This window comes from Triticum urartu, chromosome 7 (assembly GCF_003073215.2).
Source record: "Triticum urartu cultivar G1812 chromosome 7, Tu2.1, whole genome shotgun sequence".
Classification (NCBI taxonomy): Eukaryota; Viridiplantae; Streptophyta; class Magnoliopsida; order Poales; family Poaceae; genus Triticum; species Triticum urartu.
The window spans coordinates 124,845,833-124,858,983 of record NC_053028.1 but is presented as its reverse complement, the minus strand read 5'-3'; the positions used below and the strand labels follow the sequence as shown (position 1 = coordinate 124,858,983).

The window sequence follows — 13,151 nt, the reverse complement described above, 5'->3', positions numbered from 1 at the left end:
AACCTTGCTTTTTTTTTGAGAAGGACTCTCCAACCTCGCTGAACGCTCCACGCTGGACAATTTTTGTGGAGGCCAATGGTTAAACCTGCAAGGGCCATCAGGCGTACACAAGTGGGCTGTGGGCCGCTCATAAAACATTGGCCCATGGAGGTTAGTCTTCGCGTCGCAGAAGTAGGACAGTGTCTAACTTTTGATTACGAGTATTTACACAGTGAATACAAGCGAAGGGATGTAGCTCAAATGGTAGAGCGCCCGCTTTGCATGCGGGAGGCACGGGGTTTGATCCCCCGCCTCTCCATATACCATTCTTGCGCAGCTATTTAAGGTATTTTTCTCACCTATTTCGTCAGTCTCGATACTATTTTTTGCGCCATTATTAAGGTATTTTTCCTTATAATGTCTTTTTCACACCTCCATTGATCTTTTCTCCTATTTCATGTCACCCTAGTCTCTTTTTATCCCCTTTATCATATTTTTTCATGCCGCTATTCTATATCAATTTTCAATGTATACATGTAGGAATTTTCCTCTATGTTTATTTCCTCCTTGATATACTTGGGAGGGGATTAGTGGCGCGTAGGAGCGGGGCACGCAACCTCAAATTATTATTTTTGCTTTTGACTTTCAAATTTTTATATCTTTTGAACCAAATCTAAATTAAGTTTCAATTGTGTATTCGTGTTTCTTTTGATGAGGGCTTTTAAATAAGTTCAATTTTGAACATGTTCTGATGAATTTTTGAAACTTTGCTAAGTTTCAACCGCTGAAACTTGGAACGGGCGAACAACGAAAATTTAAGTTTCGGAAACTAAAACTTTACACTTCATGTGGCCCCTTGCCTTAGACTAGCCACAGTGGGGAGTAACTTAGACTACTATGTTAAAAGATGTGACATGTTAAAAGATGCTTAAGTTGTGGTGCAAACGTCACGCACGGGAAATGCCTTAAACTAGCACTATGGGCCTGTTTGTTTGCATGCCTGGAAAAATGGCTGCCTGGATACAGCCTAGGACGATGTGAAATTTTGCCTGGCCAGGCTTGCCTGGCACTTGTGCGTTTGGTTCGTTCCCTTGGCCTGCTGCTTTTAAATCAGAGTGTGCTGCAAGGGAGAGGTTGGGGGATCAGCCTACCAGTCCCGCACATATGAAAAATAGAATTGTCTCAAAAAAAGATGAAAAAATAGAAATAAGCAATAATTCACCATGGTTGAACCCTCCTTCTCAACTAAAGAGGCAGAGTCGCCATGGTTCCACACCCTCCCGCACAACCGCGAACACCTGACTTACCATGGTTTGGACCAATTTATACTTCCTCCGGTCCTTTTTAGTCTGCATATAAGTTTTGTCTGAAGTCAAAGCATCTCTACTTTGACTAAGCTAATAGAAATATGTATCAATATTTATAATGCCAAATCAATATTGTTAGATTCATTATAAAATCTAGTTTCATGGAATATATATTTGGTACGGTAGATGTTGATATTTTTAGTATATATTTGGTCAAACTTTGTAAAATTTGACTTGACCTAAATCTAATACGCGAAGTAAAAAGGACCGGAGGGAGTAATAAGTAACGAGCTAATTAATATGTATCGCACACATGAAAAACAAGGAAACAAAATAAAATACATCACAATTTTCACTTTTGAGGCACAAGAGCATTTATATGTATATTCAATACTTTGTTAACTATTTGTAATGTACTTTGACCCCAAAAAAAACTGCTAGCTTCTGTAATGTTGCCCCCCACACACTGCCCTGCCCATCCGAGTCCTCTGTTTGAGTTCGTGTATCTTTTCTTGAGAGGCTGAGAGAGATAGAGAGGTGCTGCCAAATTGGACACGACTTCGGCCGCAGCTCTGAAACACTCGGGTAGCTCTGAACAGTCCCTCCGAGCTTGAAGCAGTTTGTTGGGTTCCTCGACTGCTGCCAGTCTTCCTCCGTAGCAGATAGATTGATGACAGTATCATGGCCCATGATTCATGGCGAAAAAGCGCTACATGTAGTGGCGTGCAAGCAACTAAGCTAGTGTAGGACGGGAGACTGAGAATCATGTCATGGGTCAGGAATCCCAATTATCTTCAGCAACACATAACACTTACACAAAATTCTCTCTCTTCCAACAAAATAAAAATATACTTCCCCCCTAAAGAAATATAAGATCAAACGCTCTTATATTTCTTCACAAGAAAGCAATATTTAAATCCCTATAGCCTGCTTACATCACCCTTCTATTGTATTTGCTCTAACGGCGCAATCAGGCTATCGTTCGCCGCCCCCAGCTTGAACCCAACTCCGGTCCCCGCCCAGCCGGTGGCGCCGGCTATCACCTCCTTCATAATAAAAGCACAGTCGGTTTTCGCCCGGTTTTCCGGAATTCACTGGGCAATTCTCTTCTGCTTAATTAATAGATGAGGCAATCTTTGCCTCCGTTTCGAAAAAAAATAATAATAAAAGCACAGGCACAGGCCAACTGGTGTGGTCCGTGCGTGAGTGCCCTTAACTGACCTCCACGGCAAAGCAGCTAGTAAAATCAATGTTATGTTGCAACCAACAAAGAAGGATGTGCAGCGTGCAATCTTCGGCACCCACACCATCAGCCAACAGCCCACGAGACATCACTCAATCATCACAGCAGCGACACCACGCGCGCATCGAGCAGCAGCGTCGCCCAGAAAGTGGACTGCAAGCTCAAACCCAGGAACCTCCTGCATTGCGACATCATCCATAAAACGGCAACTGTAAACTGAACCCACAGCCAAGGTCAGCGAAACCAAATGCCGTCACAGAACGGGGTATCACAACTCAGCAGCACGCACAGCGGCCGCACTTCTGCGTCCAGCAACGGCATAAAACGGCACGCATGACGACCTCGCCACACGCGAATAGATAGGGAGTTAAACAGATTAGATACTTTGCTTTTTGTTCATTTTGGAAACGGCAAAGCTAGAGAGACCTAGGACTTAGATTGTCACCCAGGAACCAACAACTAAATAAACCGAACGACCGCCACAGGGGCAGTGGTCTAGGGGGCAGCTGGAGGCTCCGGCTTCGACTGGTATGTACACTGGTTGTTCATCTAAGAAAGCCAGACGTCCCAGCTGCTGTCAAGGTTGGATTCAGCTTCGGGCTACCACGGACCCGTCAGAGTTCGTCGCAAGCAAAATCTCTTTGCCTTTGGTCCGAGCTGCTTTTCTATCCTCTCTATAACCTGCAAAATCCATTCACAAGTGAACTTGTGTGAGCGACAGGATGTCTATAGAGAACCTTTCTTCGAATTGTTATTACAAGTGAAAAACAGGAGCACCAAAGAACTAGTACTTGCTGTCAGAACACAAAACATCTCAAACCAATTGTTCTAACTAATATAGTAGCAACCTACCGCCAAAAAATATGTATAATTATTTAAGTATATTTTCGGCTAGCATTCTACTTCCAGTAAATACTTATCAATCAGAGGGGCCTTATTTCTTTAAATAATAATTTCAAACTTGGCTAACAATTAAAGTGGAAGCTACAAAAAAATCTGTGACGAATGAGTTTCATCCAAATAGATTAAAGACATGTCCATGCGTGAAAAAAACATGGTGCGACAACTTCTTGAAAATTCCACTGAAAAAATTGTCAGCATAAATGTTTTGTTGATATGCATACGGTACTGCTGCAAAACTGTGGGTTTTCAGATAGCACAGCTGACCATTAGCATCTTAAGCAATAGAGACACTGATTTTGGTAGCCAAGCCCCCCTCCTCCAAAATCACAAATCAATCTAGAACTGTGTGGATTGTCTGGGAGACTAACTCTTGTAAAATATGGGTGACTCAACTCTTTATTCACCATTAACAAACCAGTGGCTACACTTAATTCACCCTATCTCTTCTCTACTAAGGACATCCTAGTCTTCACCATGGCATGTTAGGTTATGAAAGCTTATGCTATGAGGAGGCTCTGCCGGATCTCTATTTAGGATCGCCGTGTGGGAATACCCAAATCCTCAACTGCAAAAAACTTTATGGTAGAAATCTTCCCTAAAAATGTCACTGTATCTAATTCTAGAGTCCTCTAAATCTAAACTATCTCTGACATACTCATCCTCCATCTCTTGCAGGACCTACCAGAACATATTTGCCTTGTAAAACTCCAAAATCTTCTACACGTCATGAGAAACATCGTGCTTTTGGACATTTTCTCACTTCCAGTAGGTTATATAGAAAGCATATAGTGAAATAAGAGACCTAAATTATGTACAACACAATACTACTTCAGGGAGAACTGTAGGACAGACAAATAATATTGTGGCTTCCTATGAAATCTGAGATTTGCACGCCTGTGCACATCTCTTATTAAATAAATCACACCAGATGCTATGCTGCTGACAAGTAGCTCATACTTGGCAGAGTTTGGGCCAATCATAGCCGGAGGTCATTATCACCAAACAGAACATATGACGAATGTTAGTTTTAATCTCCAGATTAGAATGGTTTATAGTTTGTGTTTTTAGTTTTTCACACACCAAGCAAACTCCTGCTTCCAAACAAGTGACGTTAGGATTTTTCTTATCTTCAGTGTGTCTTGCAAGCTTGAGATCTAAGGTGGCATGAAATAAGAGTTGACAGTTATCCTCCGCTAGATGAGACCCAGCCAAAAAGTACTGGCATTTTTGTTAGAAATTCCTATCAACCAACTATCCCAAAAGACCGATCTGATAGGAAGAGGAGATATAATATACTTAACCCCCCCCCCCTCCTCTTACACCCGACGTGGATATGGAATGATCAACACCTCCCCCCACGCCCGACGTGGGCGTGGATAAACGAATGGGGAAAATGCGGGGACTGAGACTATCATGTTAGATATTGCTATCAACCAACTATCCCAAAAGACCGATTGATAGAAAGAGAAGATATAATATACTTAAACAATTTTATCTGAGCATGGCGCTCTTGGCTTCTTTATGCCCAGGTTTATGGAACTTGGAGATCATGGTTTATTTCAAATGTTCTGTTTTAACCTAAGTCCTACAATCTCTTAATGTTCTTAGATAATGGCAATAGAAAAATGCCCTTTATCAAAAAAGATAATGGCAATAGAACTTTTGAATCTTAAACAGAACCACCAAGGCAAAGAGTAGTACTAGCTGACATCAGAAGAGTGCAACTGACAATCGCCCAAGAAATTAAAACTATGTCTATTTATTAGGCTGTATATTGGGCATATTCTCAAACTAGGTACCCTCACCAGTTACTAGAAAAACTGAGTTTAAGGCTACGAACAGGACCAATGAACAATAAAGGATTTTTGTATTACAATCCGAATCACTTGGAAACATTTTCCTAACCCCAGATTGAAATCCAATCAGTCATCTCCACATTTCTTGATGCTACATCAAATGATTTTCCTCAGGCTTACTTTGGAACTATTTTATAAGTTGCCGATAACTAAATATATCTAAAAGCAGTATATTAAAACAAGTGCATTTAAATCCAACTCACAGCCAGCCAGACACGAAGTCTTGTAATAGCAGATTGAGCAAACAAGCATATTTTATATATAGAAGCTTTTGAATGTATGCAGCTATGATCAGACCAAACGCAATGTATATTAGTAACAAGAAATATTTTCTGCAAATGGTATTACCTCATCCTTTTGCTTCTGTAGCATTTCCACCTGCATATTAAAAGCATAACAAAAGTTAATATAGCTCATTAGAGCATTTCAGAAATTCAGAAGGAAAATGTATGATAACTTAATGTAACCAGCGGATCTAAACTGTAAAGTCCAGAACTTCATGTTGAAGTTAAACTAACTAAAATGTCATTCACAAATCACAAAGTATCTAATATCTCTCCCCCCCCCCCTGATTTTAAATGGAGGGTGGGGGATGCTTTGTGATTTGTGAATGCCACGTGTCATCCATCAGGATGGGTCTCACGTGAGACCTGGTCTCATAGAATTCTTTTCCCTGCACCTGGGGCACGACCTCCGGCGCTCAGGCCGACGCTTCTACTGCAACGATGACCAGCTGGTGCTGGCCAAGGTGAACTGGCTGCTGCTGCAGAATGACCATGGTTGAACCCTCCCGCTAAACTAAAGAGGCAAAGTCACCATGGTTCCACACCCTCCCGCATAATGGCGAACACGTGAATCACCATGGTTTGGACCAATTTATAACACGTAACGAGCTAATTAAGACGTATCGCACACATTAAAAATAAGAAAACAAAATAAATATATCACATACGAGTCCTTTGCTTGAGCTCGTGTATCTTTTCTTGAGAATCGCCTTTAATCGAGCGTTTCGTAAACATAAGCTGAGAGATAGAGAGGTGCTGGCAAATTGAACACGGCTTCGGCCGCAGCTCTTGAGCTCTGAAAGAAACACTCGTGTAGCTCTGAACAGTCCCTCCGAGCTTGAAGCAGTTCGTTGGGTTCCTCTACCACTGCCAGTCTTCCTCCGTAGTACTAGATAGATTGATGACGGTATCATGGCGAAAAAGCGCTACATGTAGTGGCGTGCAAGCAACTAAGCTAGTGTAGGACGGGAGACTGAGAATCATGTCATGGGTCAGGAATCCCAATTATCTTCAGCAACACATAACGATTCCACAAAATTCTCTCTCTTCCAAGGAAGTAAAAATATACTTTCCCCTAAAAAAATATAAGAGCGTTTAGATCAAACGATCTTATATTTCTTCACGAGAGAGCAATATTTAAATCCCTATAGCCTGCTTACATCATCTTTCTATTGTATTCGTTCTAACAGCGCAACCAGGCTATCGTTCGCCGCCCCCAGCTCCAACCGAACTCCAGTCCCCGCCCAGCCGGTGGCGCCGCCCATCACCTCTTCTTCATAATAAAAGCACAAGCACAGGCCAACTGGTGTGGTTCGTGAGTGCGTGCCCTTAACTGACCTCCACGGCAAAGTAGCTAGTAACATCAATGTTGCAACCACAAAAGAAGGATGCGCAGGGTGAGCTACAGGCTACAGCGTGCAATCTTCGGCACGCACACCATCAAGCAACAGTCCAGACTCACAATCATCACAACAGCGACACTGTGCGCACTGAGCAGTAGCGTCGCCCAGAAACTGGACTGTAAACTCAAACCCAGGAGTTTCATGCATTGTGACATCGCCCAGACTCCAGAAAACGGCAACCGTAAACTAAAACCACGGTCAGGTCAGTGAAACCAAATGGCTCCACCGCTGGTCCACTACGGTGGTGATCACTCAGCTATCACGGAATTGGCATGACGACTCAACATCATACAGAACAGCTGCGTCCAGCAACGGCATAAAACGGCACGCATGACGACCTCGCCACACGCGAATAGATAGGGAGTTAAACAGATTAGATACTTTGCTTTTTGTTCATTTTGGAAACGGCAAAGCTAGAGAGACCTAGGACTTAGATTGTCACCCAGGAACCAACAACTAAATAAACCGAACGATCGCCACAGGAGCAGCAAGAAAGCGGGGGTCTACGGGGGCAGCTGGAGACTCCGGCCTCGGTTGATATGTACACTGGTTGTTCATCTAAGGAAGCCAGATACTCCAGCTGCTGTCAAGGTTGTATTGAGCTTCGGGCTACCACGGACCGGTCAGCGTTCGTCGCAAGCAAAACCTCTTTGCCTTTGGTCCAAGCTGCTTTTCGATCCTCTCTATAACCTGCAAAATCCATTCACAAGTGAACTGGGTGAGCGACAGGGTGTCAAAAGAGACCTCTTTTCGAATTAAAGCGGAAGCTACAGAAAAATCATATGACGAATAAGTTTATGAAAGCTTATGCTATGAGGAGGCTCTGCTGGATCTCCATTTAGTGTCGCCATGTGGCAAAAGCCAAATCCTCAACAGCAAAATACTTTATGGTAGAAATCTTCCCTAAAAATGTCACTGTATCTAATTCTAGAGTCCTCTAAAGTCTAAACTATCTCTGCCATACTCATCATCCATCTCTTACAGGACCAACCAAAATATCTTTGCCTTGTAAAACTCCAAAATCTTCTACACGTCATGACAAACATTGTGCTTTTGGACATTTTCTCAGTTCCGGTAGGTTACACAGAAAGCATATAGTGAAACAATAGACCTAAATTATCTACAACACAGTACTACTTCAGGGAGAATCATAGGACAGACAAATAATATTTTGGCTTCCTATGAAATCTGAGATTTGCACGCCTGTGCACATCACTTGTTAAAAAAATCACACCAAATGCTATGCTGCTGACAAGTAGCTCTAACTTGGTGGAGTTTGGGCGGATCATAGCCGGATGTAATTATCACCAAACAGAACATATGGAGAATGTTAGTTTTAATCTCCAGATTAGAATGGTTCATAGTTTGTGTTTTTTAGTTTTTTTGTTACACATGATGTACAAATACAGAAGCATACTCCTGTTTCCAAACAAGTGACGTTAGGATTTTTCTTATCTTCAGTGTTTCTTGCAAGCTTGAGATCTAAGGTGGCATCAAATAAGAGTTGACAGTTCATATATCCTTTGCTAGATGAGGCCCAGCCAAAAAGCACTGACATTTTATTCGAGCATGGCTCTCTTGGCTTCTTTGTGCCCAGGTTTATGGAACTTGGGAACCATGGTTTATTTCAAATGTTCAGTTGTAACCTAAGTCCTACAATCTCTTAATACTCCTAGATAATGGCAATATAACTTTTGATTCTTAAACAGAACCACCAAGGCAAAGGGTAGTAGTTGACATCAGAAGAGTGCAACTGACAATCGCCCAAGATATGAAAACTATGTCCATTTAATAGGCTGTATATTGGGCATATTCTCAAACTAGGTACCCTCACCAGTTACTGGAAAAACTGAGTTTTAAGGCTAAGAACAGAACCAATGACCAATAAGGGATTATTGTATTATAATCCGAGTCACTTAGAAACATTTTCCTAACCCCAGATTGAAATCCAATTAGTCATCTCCACATTTCTTGATGCTACATCAAATGATTTTCCCCAGGCTTACTTTGGCAACTATTTTATAAGTTGCCGATAACTAGTAATATATATAAAACCAGTATATTGAAACAAGTATCTTTCTAATCCAACTCACAGCCAGCCAGACTCGAAGTCCTAGAATAACAAGTTGAGCAGACATGCATATTTTATATATAAAAGCTTTTGAATGTATGCAGCTATGCATGCATGACTAATACCGCTGTCATTGTGTGGGCACCTTACGCCTTAGTATGAACAATGTACTTATGGAAAACAGGCTAGATACATGAACCTATGGAAAACCATCATGCACTCTTTTGCAAATCAACCAACAGAACTGTAGTTTGCAGCAGTGATAAATCCAAATAGACGAATAGAATTAGTGATCAGAATGGGGTGTAAATAACAGTACTGCATGGTACTACTTCCACAATAATAAGGCCAAACGCAATGTATATTAGTAACAAGAAATATTTTCTGCAAATGGTATTACCTCATCCTTTTGCTTCTGTAGCATTTCCACCTGCATATTAAAAGCATAACGAAAGTGAATATAGCTCCTTAAAGCGTTTATCAGAAATTCAGAAGGAAAACGTATGATAACTTAATGTAACCAGCAGATCTAAACTGTAAAGTCCACAACTTTATGTTGAAGTTAAACTAACTAAAATGTTCATTCATTTTCTCAAATCAAAGGAGTGTAACTAAAATGTTTAAAATGTGATAACAACATATAGATAACGCAAGACATGCATGTGAAACATAGGGAACCTCAAGTTACATTAATCACACAAAATATGATACAGCGTGGAGTGTATATTTCATAGTCAACAGATAACAATCTGCTAGTAAAAACAGTTGAATGCACCAAAGATGAGTACAAGTAGCAAATTTTGCAAGGCAAGATAACCGAAACAACAATGTTACAAAATTGATTTAACACCCGAATATTTAAACTTAAAAGGATAATTTTTATGCAGCCTCCAACGATGCAGAACGACCAAACATTACAAAAATGCTGGTTGTGACAACAATCATGACTCGTGACAGCAATAAGCATCATTCGGGGAGAACTAAAAAAGCATAGATGATACTACCAAACAACCAGACAAATATGGCAATTGCAGCAAGAAATATTAGAACTGTCTGGAGTCAAGAAATCAACTAAGTCTACTAACTGATTAGAATTGCAAGGTTAGTAAATAAACAATGTGCATATAGCCATTAAAGAAATTTTAAGTATACCTGTTTTTTCTGCAATGCCTCATTGTTCTCCTTCAGTTTTGCAACCTCGGCTTCCAACTCCATTATATAAGCCTGCAATACATCAGAAGGTTCAAAGTTAAGTGTACACAAACTGTGATATGGTTAAATGACAACAATTAATGGAATCATCTGAAACTATTCGCCACGGTCAGTGCTATCAATTAGAGCTTGCTGTGCTCACAACATAGAATTTTACAGGCTATGTAGAAATGGTGCATAAAGAGGCATACAATGCCACCTGCTTAGCCTAAGACAAAATTCACCGGAAAGTAACTATGCTTCTCATCCTCCTCCCTACCATCGCGATAGTAGATTGAAGAGATGAGAAGACCCACAATGCTGCAATGCCAAAACTTCATTTCCGAAATGAACAAAGTTATCCATTGCTGAATCTGAGAGGGTCAACTTGAATGACGATCCACATAGATTCTCCTCATCTTGGGTTTCACAATGTTTAACAACTCCAACTTGCTATTTGCAGGGGCTACTCAGGGATAAACTATTATCTAGCAGCTAAAATGGAAATGTCAGATCACATCAACGAATAAAGTACACAACATGACCGAGGGGCATACCCGATATAGACACCCTGTGAACCTGGGTTCGGGTTCAGATAATATTTCAGATTAGTTAAGCAAAATGCGTATGGTTGAAGAACGAGAGCTTCACCTGCTTCCTCTGGCGGGACCTGGCGGCGGACTCCCGGTTCTTGATCATGCGCCTCTGCCTCCTCTCGACCACCTTCTCGACGGTAGGCCCCTTCCTGGCCCTCGTCACGGTGTCGAAGGGATACGGCACCGGCGACAGCGACGAGAGATCCCCGCCCTCCATCTTGCCGAACCCGTTCAGCACGCCCGGCGTCGTCGGCGCCGCCACCGTCATCGCCACGCCAGGCCCCTGCCCGACGACTCCGTGCACCACCCCGTTCGCCACCTGCATGGCCGGCGCGACCACATTGCCCTGAGGGAACAGAGCCTGCGCCCGCGCCGGCACGACAACGGTCTGGCCCCCCATGTCCTCCCGCACCACGCCGGCGCGCACCAGGAACTCCTCCAGCGTCATCCGCCCCAGGGTCTGCTGCCGCTGCGCCTGGGCCTCCGCCTGAGCCTGAGCCTGAGCCTGGGCCGGCGCCGGCGCGGGGGGCGCCGGCGGCTCCTCGTCGCAGAAGCCCATGATGTCGCGCCAGACCTCGTCGACCGTCATCTGGCTGAGCGTGCGGGGCAGCGTCATGGAGCCCTGGCGCAGGATGGCCTGCTGCTGCGGCTGCAGCGGCTGCGGCGGCGGCGGCTGGGGCAGGGCGTCGACATTGGACGCCGGGGCGGCCGTGGTGGCCGGCGTCAGGGTGGCCGCGATGGCGTTGGACTCCTCGGCCGTCCAGATGTTGCGGAGCAGCTCGTCCATGTTCATGGACCCGAAGTCCTTGCCGGCGCCGCCGAGCGCGCTCTGGAACTCGTCGAACGTCAGCGAGTAGATCGACCCCTGCCTGGCCAGCGCGCCGGCCCCGCCGCTCCCTCCCGGCATCTCCATCCCTCCTCCTCCTCACACCACAACCCCCACACCGAATTCCCCCAAGATCCCTCCCTCTCCCGCACCACCAGCAGCGAAAATTCCTCCGGCGGTCTCTCTCGGCGACTCTATCCCACAAAGGCGACCGACAAAGAAGGCAAGGGAGGGGGGGCTGGGCTTATAAACAAGGGGGCGGGCGACAGCGGGTGGAGTGTGATTAGCCGGCGGTATAATACCCGAATTAGCAAGGGGAAATCTAGTTTTACAGAAAGGCGAGATTTTTGGTTTAGAAAACAAGGCGGAGCGGGCGGGAGGGGAGCATCGGGGGGCGTGTTGCTGCGGAGTTGGTGCGGCTTTGCGGGAGGCGATCGCGGCGGCGAGGTGGGGGGAGGGACAGGTGTCGCCTCGGGGCCATTAAAGTGGCTGCCGCCGGAGCGCGACAAGCCGGTCAGAGGATTGGGTTACTGCCCCCACCGGACAGTCATTCCGCTCCGCGCACACACCAGCTCTACACCGAAAATAGAAATTCAGGGCTGCCATGGGTTTTCTTGGGAAAAAATTTATTGCGGAAAATAAACTGCCCCCTCTTGTTGATTAAAGGGGTTTTATCTCATTTTTTTCTTATCTTATTATCCCCGCCGAATTGCGACGGAGACGTGCGCGTGAATCACGTGGCAAAGCCGCATACTGTGGGCTAGTTTAATTGAGCGTGAAAGCAGGCGGCAATGGGGCACCGTTGTAGGTTTGCGGATAGATAATGCAGGGGGTCGAAACGGACGGCGATGAGGCGTCCGTTGTAGCTTTGTAGATAGATAATGCAGGAAAGTTGAAACGGAAGGTTATGCGTAAGCGATCCTTCTGGAGCACACCAGGATAGACATGAAATCCTCTGACTTTCGGCGCGTCGTTCCAGATGGGTTGGCGTCACGCAAGCGGAGCGATAGAGGCGCGCAGTCCCTCGTGATGATTTATCTTGTAGATTGGTTTGGCTGTAATAGACGACTTTTGCAAATGGAGCATGCAGTCAGATCTAATCTTCTGAATACAACAGTGCCGACACATCCGGGGGCTGAGCTATGTTAGGGCCAGCCCGTGCTATGGCCCGCCCAGCTCACGGGATTTTCTATACAACACATTTACTCTTGGGCCTTGGAACACGGGCCCACAAGCAATCCCCTTCTGTTTGGCCCGTCCAGTCGACCCAACATGGGCTTCAAGATGTGCCACTAGGCCGGGGAACAACTTCGGTAGTGTCCCGAGATGGTCATGGAACATATTTAAGACTGTCTTCTTTTGTGATCCAGGGGATAACTGAACCAACAACGCTTGAGGCCATTGCGTGTCGGGAGGCCCTAACTCGCCGTTGATCCGGGAGTTCAAAGCTTATATGCTGCCTCAGATTGCAGATCAATACTTGATGATATTC

The 13,151-nt window shown here is 44.5% G+C and overlaps 1 protein-coding gene across 1 annotated transcript; it reads right to left on the bottom strand.

Moving 5' to 3' along the window:
* Positions 1-2,849: 2,849 nt before the first annotated feature.
* On the bottom strand, positions 2,850-12,118 carry LOC125520106 (bZIP transcription factor 46-like). The gene is made up of 5 exons (XM_048684928.1): positions 10,889-12,118; positions 10,199-10,270; positions 9,447-9,476; positions 5,637-7,665; positions 2,850-3,210 (listed from the first exon to the last, which is right to left on the bottom strand). Exons 1-4 carry the CDS (start codon positions 11,744-11,746, stop codon positions 7,585-7,587), a joined length of 1,041 nt encoding a protein of 346 aa, XP_048540885.1. The 5' UTR covers positions 11,747-12,118; the 3' UTR covers positions 2,850-3,210; positions 5,637-7,584.
* Positions 12,119-13,151: the final 1,033 nt, after the last annotated feature.

Coding starts and splice junctions, on each gene's coding strand:
- LOC125520106 (XM_048684928.1), bottom strand. CDS start 11,746: ATGGAGATGCCGGGAGGGAGCGGCGGGGCCGGCGCGCTGGCCAGGCAG. Junction 9,477..10,198: donor AGGCATTGCAGAAAAAACAG/GTATACTTAAAA, acceptor TTTAATATGCAG/GTGGAAATGCTACAGAAGCA. Junction 7,666..9,446: donor TACAGAAGCAAAAGGATGAG/GTAATACCATTT, acceptor TGGATTTTGCAG/GTTATAGAGAGGATCGAAAA.